Source organism: Neomonachus schauinslandi, chromosome 16, assembly GCF_002201575.2.
Source record: "Neomonachus schauinslandi chromosome 16, ASM220157v2, whole genome shotgun sequence".
Lineage (NCBI taxonomy): Eukaryota > Metazoa > Chordata > Mammalia > Carnivora > Phocidae > Neomonachus > Neomonachus schauinslandi.
The window spans coordinates 6,034,699-6,048,717 of record NC_058418.1 but is presented as its reverse complement, the minus strand read 5'-3'; the positions used below and the strand labels follow the sequence as shown (position 1 = coordinate 6,048,717).

Here is a 14,019-nt window from a genome sequence, read left to right as displayed (position 1 = left end):
TCCCTCAGACCTAGAAGTCCAGACCCCAGCCCCTCCTCCCTCAGACCCAGAATCAGGGCCCCAGCCCCTCCTCCCTCAGACCCAGGGGTCCTGCCCCTGGCACCTCCTCCCTCAGACCCAGGAGTCCAGGCCCCCAGCCCTTCCTCCCTCAGGCCCAGGAGTACAGGCTTCAGTCCCTCCTCCCTCAGACCCAGGAGTCTGGGTCCCCAGCCCCTCCTCCTTCAGGCCCAGGAGTCCAGGGCCCCACACGCTCCTTTCTCAGATCCCAGCACCTCCTGGAACCCACCTGAGAAGCCGGTGAGGTCCATCGCTTTGAGGTTAGAGGCTTTGATGATGGTCACGGTGAGGCGCCCGGCCGTGGGGAGGTAGCAGAGTGAGAAGTTGAGCTCCCCAAGATCTGCCTTTTCCTGCAGTTGGGGAAAGGGGTTCAGCAATGCCCTGTCTCGGTCTCCACCCCAACCCCCTCTCTCTCCCATCTGGAGCCTCCAGCTCTCCTCCCTGATATCCAGGACTCCGATTGCTGATTCACTTAACAATCTGACTAAACCTGGTAACTCCCTGGCCGCAGCTGCCTGCCACCAGCAAAGCCTATTTGTTCTGCAGGGAAGATTGAAAGAGGCATGGGTGTGGGGAGAGAGCAGGAAAGAGCCAGAGAGAGCCAGAGAACACAGTGAGAAATAGACTGTGACAGGGACCAAGACACCGAGAGATACAGTTAGAAAGGCAGACCCATAGAGTCCTAAAGAAAGAAAACCCAGAGGAGGGGCCTAGAGACCCAGAGATAGCGCTGGTCCGAGAGAGGGAGAGAGAGAGAGAGAGAGAGAGAGAGAGAGCAGAGGAACAGAGACTTCAGAGAGAGGAGTACAGCGACCAGGAGGAGAGGGGGACAGAGTCCCAGAGGAGAGAGACAGAGTCCTGGGGGGGGGGGTGTCAGAGCCCCCAAGGTGCAGGAGATCTGGAGAAATGGGACCAGAGACTTGGTGGAGGGTGTGGAGACCTGGACAGAGTGATAGAGACCGAGAATGGGGTGGGGGGAAGGGCAAAGACCCAGATAGAGAGAGGGAGAGAAACAGAGAAACCTACGCAGACCGGGTGAGGGACAGAGATTCAGACAGTGTGACAGGCACTGAGGAGAGAAGTCGGTCACGGGGAGGGCAGGAGACACACCAACCTTAAGCAAAGCCACAGAGGAGACAGAGCCTCCACACCAACACACACAGAGAGACACCTGGAAGGGGGCGCTGAGCTAGCCAGGGCTTCCGACCCGCCCTGCCCGGCTCTTCAGCCTCATCTGGGCCCCTGGCCTCCCAACCACACTGACCAAGGCCCAGGTCCCTGGACTCCCCACTCACTGCCCCTGACAGCAAACTGTGACAACCTAGACCTGGAGCTCCCAAGGACTGTCTGGGGTCCCCGGGTCCTGATCCTGAAACAAAAAAGCCGGTTGTTTAAGGAATGAATGAATGAATAAATGAATGAATGAGTGAAGACCTCCAGTGATAATAAGGGGGGTGGAGAGAATGAGACGTGATACACACAAGCAGGAGACAGGATGGAGGCAGGGAGAGGGTCAGGACCCCCAACAAGCACGTAGGAGCCAGGCTCGGGGAGCGATTGGATGGAAGAGGAAGGGGGCCGGGGCGGGGGGAGGCTACCAGGCACAATCTGGTGACTGGGGGAACAGGGGGTGTCAGGATATAGAGGATCCAAGTATGTCTGATGCTTGGGGGGTCAGGCTATCAGGAGCTGGGTGGAGAGCAGAGGATGAGATTAGATCTGGAGGTCAAGGGTTTAAAATGTAAAATGTTCAGAGATCAGAGGGGTTGGGGGTTCAGGAAGCTTGGGAATTGGAAAGCCAGGAGGTTGGAAGTTGAAGGAAGTCAGAAAAACAAAAGCTGGTAACTCTGGGGTCAGACAGTTGGAGGGTCAGGAATTTGGGGTCACAGCATGAAGTTATGATAAAGTGGCTGGTGGATACAAGGGTGTCTGTTATATTTCTCAACTGTTACCATCAGATGTGAAAGGGGGTCAGAAGTTGGGAGATCTGGGGTCCAGGCATGATGTCAATATTTGACAGGGTGTTCGGGAGATGGGGTCCCGTTACATCTATCTCTATACTTTGCTTGTATGTTTGCAATATTTTGCAAATAAATAAATTTTTAAAAAGCCTGGGTCAAGAAGTTAGAAGGTTATGAAGTCCAAGGGCAAAGAGGTCAAACACTGAGCGGTCCTGGGTCCCCAAGAAGAGGGATGCAGGGGCCACTGACCGAGCCGCCCTCCACGATGTCCCTCCATAGTGGGCGGTCAGGGGGCTGCTCAGCCAGCTCCAGGAGGTTGTCCAGCACCACTTGGCCGATGAGGTCGTGCCGCGAGAAACGGTCAAAGTCATAGACGCTGAAGTGCAGTTTGCGCTGGGCCAGCTCAGCCAGGGGCACTGAGAACTGGAATGTCTCGTTGAACACAGGGTTCAGCGTCTTCCTGTGCACCTGGAGGGGATGGGCGAGGGGAGGAGAGAGACACCATGCCCATCAACCCTGCTTCCAAAGGACCCAGGAGTCCAGACCCCCAGCTCCTCCTCCCTCAGACCCAGGAGTTCCGACTCCCACCCCCTCCTCCTGGATGTCCAGGACCCTCACTCCAGACCTTGGTCTGGAACTTTTTCTTGCGGTCTGGCAGCAGGTAGATCTTGACGTAGGGGTCTGAGAAGCCGTTGGAGTCCTTGGCTGGGAGGTCCAAGGCCTGCAGGATCCGCACCACCAGCTGGTCTGAGCCATAGAGGTACCGCAGGGCGAAACTGATGCGGCCGCAGGGCGCCCCCACGCCGGCCTCTCCAGAGCCCGGGGCCCCACCGCCACGCCGGCCGCCTGGTCCAGTCCCCTGGTACAGCTCCGGCTTGATCTGCCCGATGAGTTTGGCTTTTTCCTCCCCGCCTGGTAAGGGTAAGGGTAGGGCAGGCGGCCGCTCGTCACTGCCAGGGTCCGGCTGGGGGGTCAGGGTCTGCTGGGTGAGGGGCCGGGGTAGGGCTGGGTACCTGTGGGGAGTGGGGAAGACCAAGGTGGGGTCACTGGCTGGGGTCTTTGACAGCATCTGAAGACCTGAGAGACTCCTCCCTGCCTCTTTCCCAAGGGTCACAGCCAAATGGCCACAGATCTGCATTTTTGCTCACTATGACCTTGAGCAAGACACTTGCACTCTCTGAGCCTCAGTTTCTCCACCTGTATTGGGGGGTATCCCCATCTCTAAGCTAGCTCCAACTAGGACCTGCTTATGCATCAACTTCCAGAAGCTTCCAACTTCCTCCTGACTTCAAGTGCGTGACCCAGAATAACTTATTCATGGACCCCTGGGGCCCCACACAACCCAGACCTCCTGAACCTTCACCTGCCCTTCTTCAAATCCCCCCAACCTATCTTAACCCCAGTCTCACCTCTCTCACCTCACCATCACTCCACCTGGCCTGTCCTTTCTCAACTCCCTTCTCCACTGTCCAAACGTGTGTGGGGGACACTCTGGAAGCCCAGAGCACCCCCCTCACCCACACCGGCTCCTTCTCCCCTCTCACACACACACTCTTTCTCTGGACAAGCTCATCTGCACCCCAGGTTTCCACACCCATCAGCAGTCTGCTAAATCTGCTATATCTGTCTCCTGGGCTCCAGCCTGGATTGGCCCCCAGCGTCGGCCAACCACCAGCCCCCGCACACCCCTCATTCCCCGCCCAGCTCAGCACCTTCTCCCCAACCCGCTCCTCCTCCCCTGTGCTCCCCCTAGATCTGCAGGTCAGACACTGAAGCCATCCTCACCTCCTGTCCCCTCAAAGCCTTTCCCTCCCCTCTCCCAAATTTCCCCATCCATGGTCCCGGCTCATCTGCCCTCTCCTGCAAGGACCATCACACCCGGGGTGAAGTCCATGTGATGGGGCCCCTAGCGATGGGCAGTGCTCGGCAGCCTCAGGTGTGCTGAGAGGCAGGCACAGGGGAAGCGGGAGGGCTCGAGCCGTAGAAAGGGGCAGAAGAGGTGAGGAAGTGGGAGGGCTTGAGCCGTGGAAAGGGATGTGGTGGGGGAGGCTCCTTCAGCTACAGATCCCCTGGCCACTCCTTGCTCCCAGGGTGACTTTGAGCAGGTCAGGAATACCCTCTCAGCCTCAGTTTCTCCATCTGTATAATGGGGAGGGGAAAGAGCTCAGACCAGTGTATCCGTCCGCCTTTGAAAGGCCTCCCCAGAGACCCCAAACTTCATCTCCCATGCCCCTGGGCCCCTGGCCAGACCCTGGGATGAGAACACCTTCTACCGCGAACTTCTGGGGCCGAAGACAATCCCTCTGAGGGCAGTTTCTCCGGATGCTGCCCCAGGCCCCTCCCACTCAACAAGACCCAGATAAACTCAGGGGCTCCCTCAAATCCATTCCTCTTCCTAGATCCTCTGACAGCCCCACCATTCACCCAATCACCAGGCCAGGCTGGAGGCCTTCTGTACCTCTTCCCACCCCCCCTACCCACCCACCTCCTACCCACCCACAGCCATCAGTCTCAGGTCTCACCTCTTCTGCCCTCTGACGCTCTTTATCTCCTCCTCTCATCCCCAAGCCCATAATCTCAGCTCAGCCTCGTCCTCTCCTGCCTGGACTATTGGCCTCCAGTCTGTCCCTCTAGTCCTTCCCTTGTGTGGCCACAGAGAGGCCTTTCTACACCCAGAACTAACCCTGCCCCTCCTGCTCACAGCCCTCCATGGCTCCCCAGTGCCCCCAGGACAAAGTCCCAGTCCCTCAGCCCCGCATTCAAGGCCCCATGTGGTCTGGCCCTGCCCACAGCCTAAGCCACATCTCCCTACCTTTCTTTTTTCACACTTACCCTCAGGCCATAGGGACTGCTGGCAATTTCCACAATGCACTGTGACCTCCTACCCCTCTTGCCTTTGCATGGGCCGCTCTCTCCTCCTGGAATGCCCAGCTCACACCCCTACCTCTGTGCCTGACCAACACTTCCTCACTCTGCAGGTCTCAGCCACAACACCTCCACCTCTGGAAGGCCAACACTTCCTCACTCTGCAGGTCTCAGCCACAACACCTCCACCTCTGGAAGGCCCCAGCCTCTTCCCAGACCAGGTCATCGACTCCTCAGACTCCCACAGCTGTGGCCCTCTAAGCCACTTTCCGGCAGCGCTGGTCTAGGTGGGTGGGGACAGCCTCTCTGGGGACCCACTTCCCTTGGATTATAAGTGGCATGAGGGCAGAGTCTATTTGCCATGCTCACTTCTGTTTTTCCAACACCCATCTCAGATCTGGTTCATATTAGGTGCTCGATATACATGTGCAGAATGAGGAATACAGAACAAATGAGCTCCAGGCCCCACCACCCCTGGCTTAGGCTGAAACAGATGAATTGCTTTCTGTCTCAGGGCCTTGGGAGTCTAATCATTCTCCTCCACCTTCCTGACCCCGGAGTCCTATACCCTCTGAATCTGAGTACAGATCTCTAGGTTCCTCCTCCCTTAGATCCTGAAGTCTGGAGCCCTAGCCTCCTCTATCCCCAGGACCTAGGAGTCCACACCCCAAGCCCCTTCCTGCCCCAGGACTCAGGACTCCAGACCTCTAGGCCTCTCCTCTTGCAGGGCTCAGAAGAACCATATCTGGGAAAGAGACACAGAGGAGGAACAGAAGTTCAGAGTGGACCCCCAGCCCAGTAGCCTGTCTCACCTGGTGGTGGGTGCCAGGCTTGTGACCTGCTGATGCGACTGGGCACTGGGCAAGCCCCCACCACTGGAGGGCAGCAGGAGCAGCCCAGAGCCTGCACCTCCCTCAGAGGGCAGTTCAGGAGATGTCTGGCTCGGTTTGACCCCAGCGGCCACTGCAGCTGCCGCAGCCTCTGGGTATGAGTCCATGTCCAAGTAGGAGGGCTCAGGGGGGTCAGAGCCCCCCAGGCTGCCTGGCTCCAGCAGCTCAGCGAAGGGCGGATGGTGGGCAGTGTGGGCATGGTGGTGTGGACCCCCCAGCAGAGGATGGCCACCCAGGCCAGCCCCCAGGTGGTGCCCACCACCACCTACCAGGCCTGCCAGCCCGACCCCAGGGCCTAGGTCTTTGCGCAGGGGGCCCCCGCCCACTGCTGAGCCTCCCTTGTCCCGCCAGGGCACCCAGCACAATTTCCAGGACACGAAGAGGGAGACGCCCAGAAGGACAATGCCACAGAATGTCACGATGACCGACAGCAGGCTCACGGAGATGTCTGGAGAGAGTGAGGACAAAGGTCAGGGGTCAGGATGGGGTCACAGTTTATCCTCCCACTGCTGTCCCCAAAGAGCTAGCCTCTAGCATTTGCCATGCATTGTCCTAAGCACTTTACATACATTACTTAAACTCCAGGACCCCACAAGGTCGGTATCTCTATATAACCATTCTAAAGATAAGGAAACTGAGGCACAGACAGGCTGAGTGACTTGTATTATGCTGCACAGGTAGTAAGTGACAGATCTGGGATTTGAAAGAGCAGTCTGTCTTCAGATGTGATTCTTTATCACTAGCCCATGCTGCCTGTCCTTAAGAGGACACACCATCTGAGGTATAACCAACGTCCTCCAAAATGCTCAGAGATGATCAAGGAGAGAGGAGGCTGCATGAGGCAGTTAGGCAGGTCAGGGTTCACATCTCTGTTTGCTGTGTGGCCTTGGGAACGTATCTTAAGCACTCTGAGCCTTACATTCCCCATTTGCCAAATAGGAAAAATCAGTCCTGCCTCTCAACTATGGTACTGAGGAGTGCAGGAGGTAAATGGCATGGCAGAATATAAAGGTAGACATTTACTGAGTGGTTACTATGTTGCAGACCCCTAAGCACTTTATTGGCATTAGCTTACTTACGCCTGACAGGCGCCCTAGGAGGTTGGCAACATTAGTATGCCTGTTTTCCACAAAAGGAAACTGAGGTCAATAGATACAAAGTTTCCTATATAGAGTCCCACAGCAGATCAGCGGAGGGGCCGGGTGGGACTTGCTAAAGAGCAGAGCAAGGGCTTTCCAGCCTCTTGAACATAGGAAGAACTAAGAAAGGACTTGGCCTCTGGAGGGGCTGGAGGTGAAGTTCAGCCCCACGGACAGTAAGCCATGTCTATGTGACTGAGACTGGAAGCTCACACCTGGTCTCTCCTGGACCCTATTCTATGTGTCTTTTCCTTCGCTGATTTTAACTTCCATCCTTTTGCTGTAATAAAATGTAACTGTGAGTAGAACAGCTTTTCTGTGAGTCCTTCTAGGGCATCATTGAAACTGAGGGTGGGCTTGGGGACCCCCAAATTGTGGTAGTATACTAGACTTCCTGGGGTCAAATCTGGCCCTTTTGCTTATAGGTTGTGAGTCTCTGAGCAAGCAACTGCAGCTCTCTGGACCTCATTTCTCATCCTTGTCACCTCTCACACGCAAGGTGCTGAGCCCTGCCCTGCACTCAGCAAGTGTGATTTGTCATTATAACCTCGTAGCACGTGCTTCTTCAGGGTTCCTCGTCTGGACAAGAGCACTCATAATAGATCCTCGCTCTCAGAACCCTGCTGTTTCCTAGATGGGTGACCTTGGGCAAGTCACTTTACCCTTCAGAGTCTTTTCCCCCCATCGAAAACAGGGATTATAGATACCACAGAGGGTTGTTGTGAGTGGTTGATGAAATATGCCAAGGATCTTGCACACTGCCTGGTACACAGTTGGTGTTCAATAAGTACATTCCAGCATTTATTGAATGACCACTGCGTGCCCAGCTTGTTTTAAGCACTTCACATGTGTTATATCATTTGAGTCTCTCAGCTGCCCCAGGAGGCAGCCACTTTTATTATCCCCATCTTCAGGAGGAAACTGAGGCACAGAAGAAGCGTTAATTGCCTAAAGTCATCCACTAGTAAGTAGGGGTGGTGGGATTTGAACCCAGACAAGTCAGACAGCCTGACTCAAGAGCCTGAGCTTTGGGACACCTGGGTGGCTCAGTCGGTTAAACATCTGACTCTTAGTTTCAGCTCAGGTCATGATCTCAGGGTCGAGGGATTGAGCCCTGTGTTAGGCTCCATGCTCAGCATGGAGTCTGCTTGAGATTCCCCCTCTCCCTCCGCACCTCCCCCCACCGGCTTGTGCTTGTTTTTTCTCTTTCTCTCAAATAAATAAATAAAATCTTAAAAAAAAAAAAAAGAGCCTGAGCTTTTAAAGCACTATGCAAGATACACAAAAGATATGTGAAGGGGATATGTATGTGGCTGGGGGGAGGGGCAGTGGACAGGAGGCTCACAGGACCAAACCCAAAAGGTCAGGGGTCATATGGCCCACCCAGCTCCTTCTCCTTAGATCAAAGTTTTGGGGGACCAGCAGCAGGCAGGATGGAGGTGAGACTCTAAGAGGGAGTGGCCACAGCCACCTAGGGGACAGAAAGCTAAGCAAGTCTGCTCTGAATCTCTGAATCTCTGAAAATACTGAGTATAGGGCACACAGGGGGCTGGCCGAGACAGCTGGGGGGTGGTGCTGACCTGCATCTGGGCCCCGGGGATAGCCTCGAATTCGCAGGTCGTTGAACTCCTGGCACCTGTCACTGGTGTCGGCATCTCGGACCCGCGCACAGAGGTCTGAGACCAGGATGAGTGCCCGCCGGCAGAGGTCATCCTCGTAGTCTCCTGACATGGTAGCCGGTGGGTTCTGTGCTTGGAAGGGGCCAGACAAGGGTGCAGATGGGGAACGGGATTGAAAGAGAGGTGGATAAGGGATAGAAGAGAAAAAGAGAAAAGGAAGGATAGGCGAGGGGACAGAGATTGGGAGTAGATGGACAAGGGGAAGTAGATTAGGGAGGGATAGACAAGGAGAAAGAAATTAGGGGCAGATACAGGAGGACTGAAATTCGGGGTGCAGGCAAGAAGACAGTAACGGGTTGGACAAACTAGGGGACAGAGATCAGCATGAATGGACAAGAGAACAGAGAATAGGGACAAATGGACAAGGAGAAAGAGATGAGGAAGGCCAGTCAAGGGGCAGAGATTAAGGATGCACAATAAAGGGATAGACAGACAAGGAGACAGAGATTAGGGGTGCACAGACAAAGGACAGAATTTAGGCACAGGCAGATGAAGGGACAGCTGTTCATCATGCATTAGACAAATATTCATTGAGCACCAACTACATGCCAGGCACGATGCCAGCTGCAGCAGATCCAGCAGAGAATGAGCCCCACACATTTCCCAACTTCCTGGTGTTACAATCCAGTGAGAGGAGACATGGAATAAACAAGTCAACAAACACACATAATCAAACAAGACATGCTCACACTGTGAGAGGTGCTCTGAAAGAAATAGTTGGAGGAAATGTCACAAAAGGACCAGGAGGTGGGCAGCTGGGGGGCTCTCTGAGACCTGAAGGACGAGATGGGGCTGGCCACAGCCAGTGGGCAGTGGGGCTGGAGTGGGGAAAAGCATCCTAAGCAGCGGGAACAGCATGAGCAAGGGCTTGGCAGGTTCGAGGAATGGGAAGGAGGCCAGATCCAGGTAGAAAGAGTGAGCACCAAGAGAGAGGGAAGGATGGGGTTAGAGAGATAAGAGTGTGGTGGTGGCTGGGGTGGGATAGAAGATGCAGGGTGCAGAGATAGGGACCAAGTTGAGAGAGGGAGAGATAAGGGGAGGGGAGACAGAGATACTGGGAAGGGCAAACTGGGGCCCAGAACAGAGGGACAGATAAGCAGACAGACAGAGGAAAAGTCGAGGATTGAGATTTGGGATGGACTAAGCCATAAATAATGGACTAGTGTGTAATTTATGGGAGTGTGAGAGATGGGCGGACAGAGGGACTGTATAAGTGCCAGGACAGAAATATCTTTGAAAGGGAAACAGTGGTTGGAAGAATGGATGGGATGCAGAAATAAAGGACAGATGGACAGACAATGGCCAGAGACCACAGATGGGCAAAAGGATACAAAGGAGGGCTGGGCAGACAGACATGGGTGCAGAAGGAAGGTTGGATGGGGGTGGGGGCATAAAAGAGAGAGGACTGGGAGAAAGAGGTGGATGTGGGGAGAAGGGGAATTAGCCACACATGGTTTGGAGCCAGACATCAGAGATGGACTGGAAGGAGAGTGCAGGGAGAAATTAGGGACGGACAGACCAGAGCTCACAGATGGACAGGTGTCGTGGGGGTATTGCAGAAGGCCAGGACTCCGACACAGGCATGGTTAGACTCACCTGAGCTTATCCCTGCCGTGTCCTGGGTGGCAGCCGAGGCGGCGGCTGGCGGCAGCCCATGGGGGTTGTAGGGCGGACAAGGGGCTGCGGACCCGTCCCCACGCGCCAGGTGGTAGGAAGAGGAGCGGGATCTGGAGGCCGCGGCCAGGAGAAAAAGCTCAGTCCGAGCCTCTCGTCTTGTCCTACTCGGACTGGCTGCTCGACCCCAGGCGACCCCCGGGAGGTCCAGCCACCCCCTCCCACCTCCCGGGCCCCAGCTCCCGCTGAGCTTAGACACTACAATTCCCAGCAGGCCTTGCGCTAGCGCGGCTAAGACTTCACAGACCCGGCGCTGCATGGGCTGCTGGGAGTTGAAGTCCTTAATGCCTCTCCCGGCTGCAGAGAGGATGGGAATTTTTTTGGAGGTGGGGGGGTTATGAGATACCGGGGTCCCAAGGCGCTGCAGGGGGGGGGAATGATGCCCTGGACCTCGAGAGGTTGCGGAGTCTTAAGTCTTCAGGAGCCATGGAGTAGGTAAACGATCCCCACGCCCGGGGGATCGGTGGGCGAGGTTGGGGTACACCTAGGTGTTTCGGGACCCCCCTTTCTAGGGCCAAGTGCCCCTCCCCCGGGGCGGCCAGCGAGCGCTGCAGCACCCGCACTCTCGGGCAGGAGATCCGCGTGCCTCTGCACCTACCCCCGCCCCCACGCGCTGGGGCCGCCCCCCAGGATCGGCCTGGGGCGGGGGCTGGGGCAGGGGGAGGGGGGAGGAGCCGACTCACCCTGAGCCGCCGCCGCCGCAGCCCCGCGCGCCCGCCGCGGTGCCCGCTCGGCTCCTCCCCCCGCCCCTGGCGCAGGTCCGCGGCTCCTCCCCTTGCACCCCCTCCTTCCTCCCCTCTGAACCTGCGACTTGAAAGCCGAAATCGCGCGGCGGCAGCGAGGAACGGGGGAGAGGCGTACGAGACCCAGCTCTCTTACACAGTGGAAGATCCAGCTATGTAGGAACATGACCCTCCGCTCCCCCAGGATCCAGGGGTCCCGGCCCCCAGCCCCTCTTCTCTCAGATGGAAAGGTCTGGGACCCCAGTCACTTCTCCTCCCGGAACCCAGGGTACTGAGCTCCCACCCCCTCAATTCTCACATCTAGGAATCCATCCCTCCCGGCCCACTCCTCCCGGGGCCCTTCCTTCACAGGACCCAGGACTTGGAGCCCTCCCATCTGGGGAGCTCTGAGGGCTGGAAGTGGGAGAGGATGCGGAGCCTCAGAATTAGCGGGTTTGGAGAATCTCAGCCCGGCGAGAGGTATAGCAGGGACCCGGGGTTGGATCCTGCCTTGCCCGGCCCCTGCCTGTGTGACCTCGCGCTCTTTGCTCTTGAGGTTCAGTTTCCTCATCCAAAAAATATAGACAATAAACCTGTTTCCGAAGCGATCCAGACGTGTGAAAAACCAGGCAATGTAGGTAAAGCATTCGCACCAAGTAGGTGCTTAATGAGTCTTTCTCAAAAGCAGCAAGTAAGAGTTACTGCCGTATTAATAGCGGTTAATGATAATTGCCCCTGACTGTGATCTGGGCACGGAGCTAAGTGCTTTGAAAGGATTTTCTCATTTAATCTCCACTTTGGCCCTATTAGGTCGGTACAATTATGCTATTCCCATTTCACAGAGGAGGAAACCGAGGTCGATAGAGGATAATCCCTTGGAGAAGATCCAGATCCACATAGTCACAGCAGCAACCCGCAGGGGTGGTTGGGAGGCCCCTCAGTCTTCTTTAGGGCTACCCCCCCACCCCAGTGACACTCATATAAATACACTAAGTAAAAAATTACTTTCTTCTGCCAAGGCAGCTTTAAGACAAGTTCCCTCCCTTTCACTAGATTCCACCTCCCTCCCCACATGTTGCTACTTACCTATATATACATTTGCAGTCATTGTCACACTGTAGAATACCCCAGAAATGCCTCCCAGGTTGATCTTGAATCCGACCCTCAGTAATTCTTCATTCTCCCTGATGGACCTGCCTCTGTACCCAGGGAAGCCTTCATGGGCGGAGGGGGGCACATGCCCAGATGGATGCACACAGGCCCATGAAGCTCAGAGTCCATTCACAACCAGACCTTCACACCCAGCTGGCCCGCCCAGAGTCCACAGGCAGCCCCGTTCCCCAGGAGAGATGCACAGAAGGAAGTATGCAGCAATGCATACATTCAGAGGTGTGTACGTAGGTGGGCTTGCCAGACTTCCATGACACATCTCCAAAGAGACATCTCCTCATTGGCTGGCAGTTGTAGGGTACTGGTTTCACCTGTGGTTTGGGAAACGGCAGAGGCAGGTTCCAGTCCCAGGTCTCTTCTCAGTATTGTGTGTGAATGGTTTAGATTCTCAATGCCTCAGTTTCCCCGTCTGTAAATGAGGACAGTTTTTTAAAAACCCAGATTCCACTTCATTATTTTGAGGATTAAATTCATATGGGGTGCTTAGAAAAGTGGTTAGTGTTTAGTATTGTCATAATTAATGATTATATGCATTTGCTCGTGTACTTTTTCTTTCTTTCAAAGTAAACTCTGCATCCAATATGGGGCTTGAACTCATGCCCTGGAGATCAAGAGGCATATGCTCTACTGACTGAGCCAGCCAGACGCCTGCCCACGTACTTTTTAACTGCATTTGACAATGCGGAAATTTGAAGCTCAGAGAAAGGAAATGCCCTGCCTGAGGTCACATGCCTGGGAAGTGTCAAAGTTGAGGTTCAAAACCATGTGGGTCTGAATCTAGACCCTTGCATTCAGCCACTACATTGTTTGCATCCAGGATGTTTGAGGACCTTGCCTGTCATAGCGTCTGGGAGTGTAGAACAGCATAGAGTGCTGGACAGGAAGAAAACCAGGAGACAGAGTGAGTACTCCATATTCATTTAATTCCATCCATGCAGTCATTTGCTAAATATTTACTGAGCATTGGGATGCCTGGGTGGCACAGTCGGTTAAGTGTCAGACTCTTGGTTTTGACCTCATTCTGTGATCTCAGGGTGGGGAGGTGGACCCAGCATTGAGCTCTAAGCTTAGTGTGGAGTCTGCTTGAGATTCTCTCTTCTTCTCCCTCTGCCCCTTCCGCTGGTGTGCTCTCTCTCTCTTAAAAAAAAATAATAAATATTAAAAAAAAATACTGAGCATCTACTATGTGCTAGGCACTGCTCTAGGCAACACGGATCCAGCTAGGAACAAAACAGACAAAAATCCCAGTCTTGCGAGAGCCTATGGTCTGGTAGAGGCGACAGATAATCATCAAATAACTATCTATAGTGGCTGGCTCAGGCAAAAAAGCATGTGACTCTTGATCTCGGGGTCATGAGTTAGAGCCCCACATTGGGTTAAGTAGAGATTACTTAAATAAATACAACTTAAAAAAACCCAACTATATGTATTAGAATCAATGTTATGTGTGTCTGAGGAGGTCATGGAAGGCTTCCCTGAGGAAGTGACCAAGTGATGTTTGAACTGAACTCAGAAGGGTGAGTAAGCATAAACCTGATGAAGATGGGGGAGGGGAAGGGAAGTGCTCCGGCAAGAAGGAACAGCCTGTGCGAGGCCTGGGGCAGCAGGGAGTTTGGCTCATTGAGGACTGCCAGACACATAAGCTCCATGGGGGTAGCACTTCAGTTTTTTTATTGCTGCATCCCTGCTGCCTGACATATTGCCTGGCACACAGTAGGCACCTGATAAATATGGATTGGTTGAATGAAGGAGTGAACAAGTGCATGAATAAATAGAGGAATGTATGATGTGTGTATGGATGGGTGGGTGAATGGATAGATGGATGGATGGATAGATGGATGTGTGGGTGGATGGATGGGTGG

The 14,019-nt window shown here is 54.7% G+C and overlaps 1 protein-coding gene across 1 annotated transcript in view; it reads right to left on the bottom strand.

Annotated features, from left to right (window-relative positions):
• The window catches only part of SYT3 (synaptotagmin 3), a 17,036-nt gene extending 8,393 nt beyond the window's left edge, over window positions 1-8,643 (bottom strand). Inside the window, exons 1-5 of the mRNA XM_021681389.1 lie at window positions 8,493-8,643; window positions 5,696-6,221; window positions 2,644-3,031; window positions 2,268-2,486; window positions 287-407 (exon numbers count right to left, since the gene is read on the bottom strand). Coding sequence (XP_021537064.1) covers window positions 287-407; window positions 2,268-2,486; window positions 2,644-3,031; window positions 5,696-6,221; window positions 8,493-8,643 — 1,405 coding nt within the window. The remainder of the gene's footprint in view (window positions 1-286; window positions 408-2,267; window positions 2,487-2,643; window positions 3,032-5,695; window positions 6,222-8,492) is intronic.
• Between the last annotated feature and the right edge of the window lie 5,376 nt (window positions 8,644-14,019).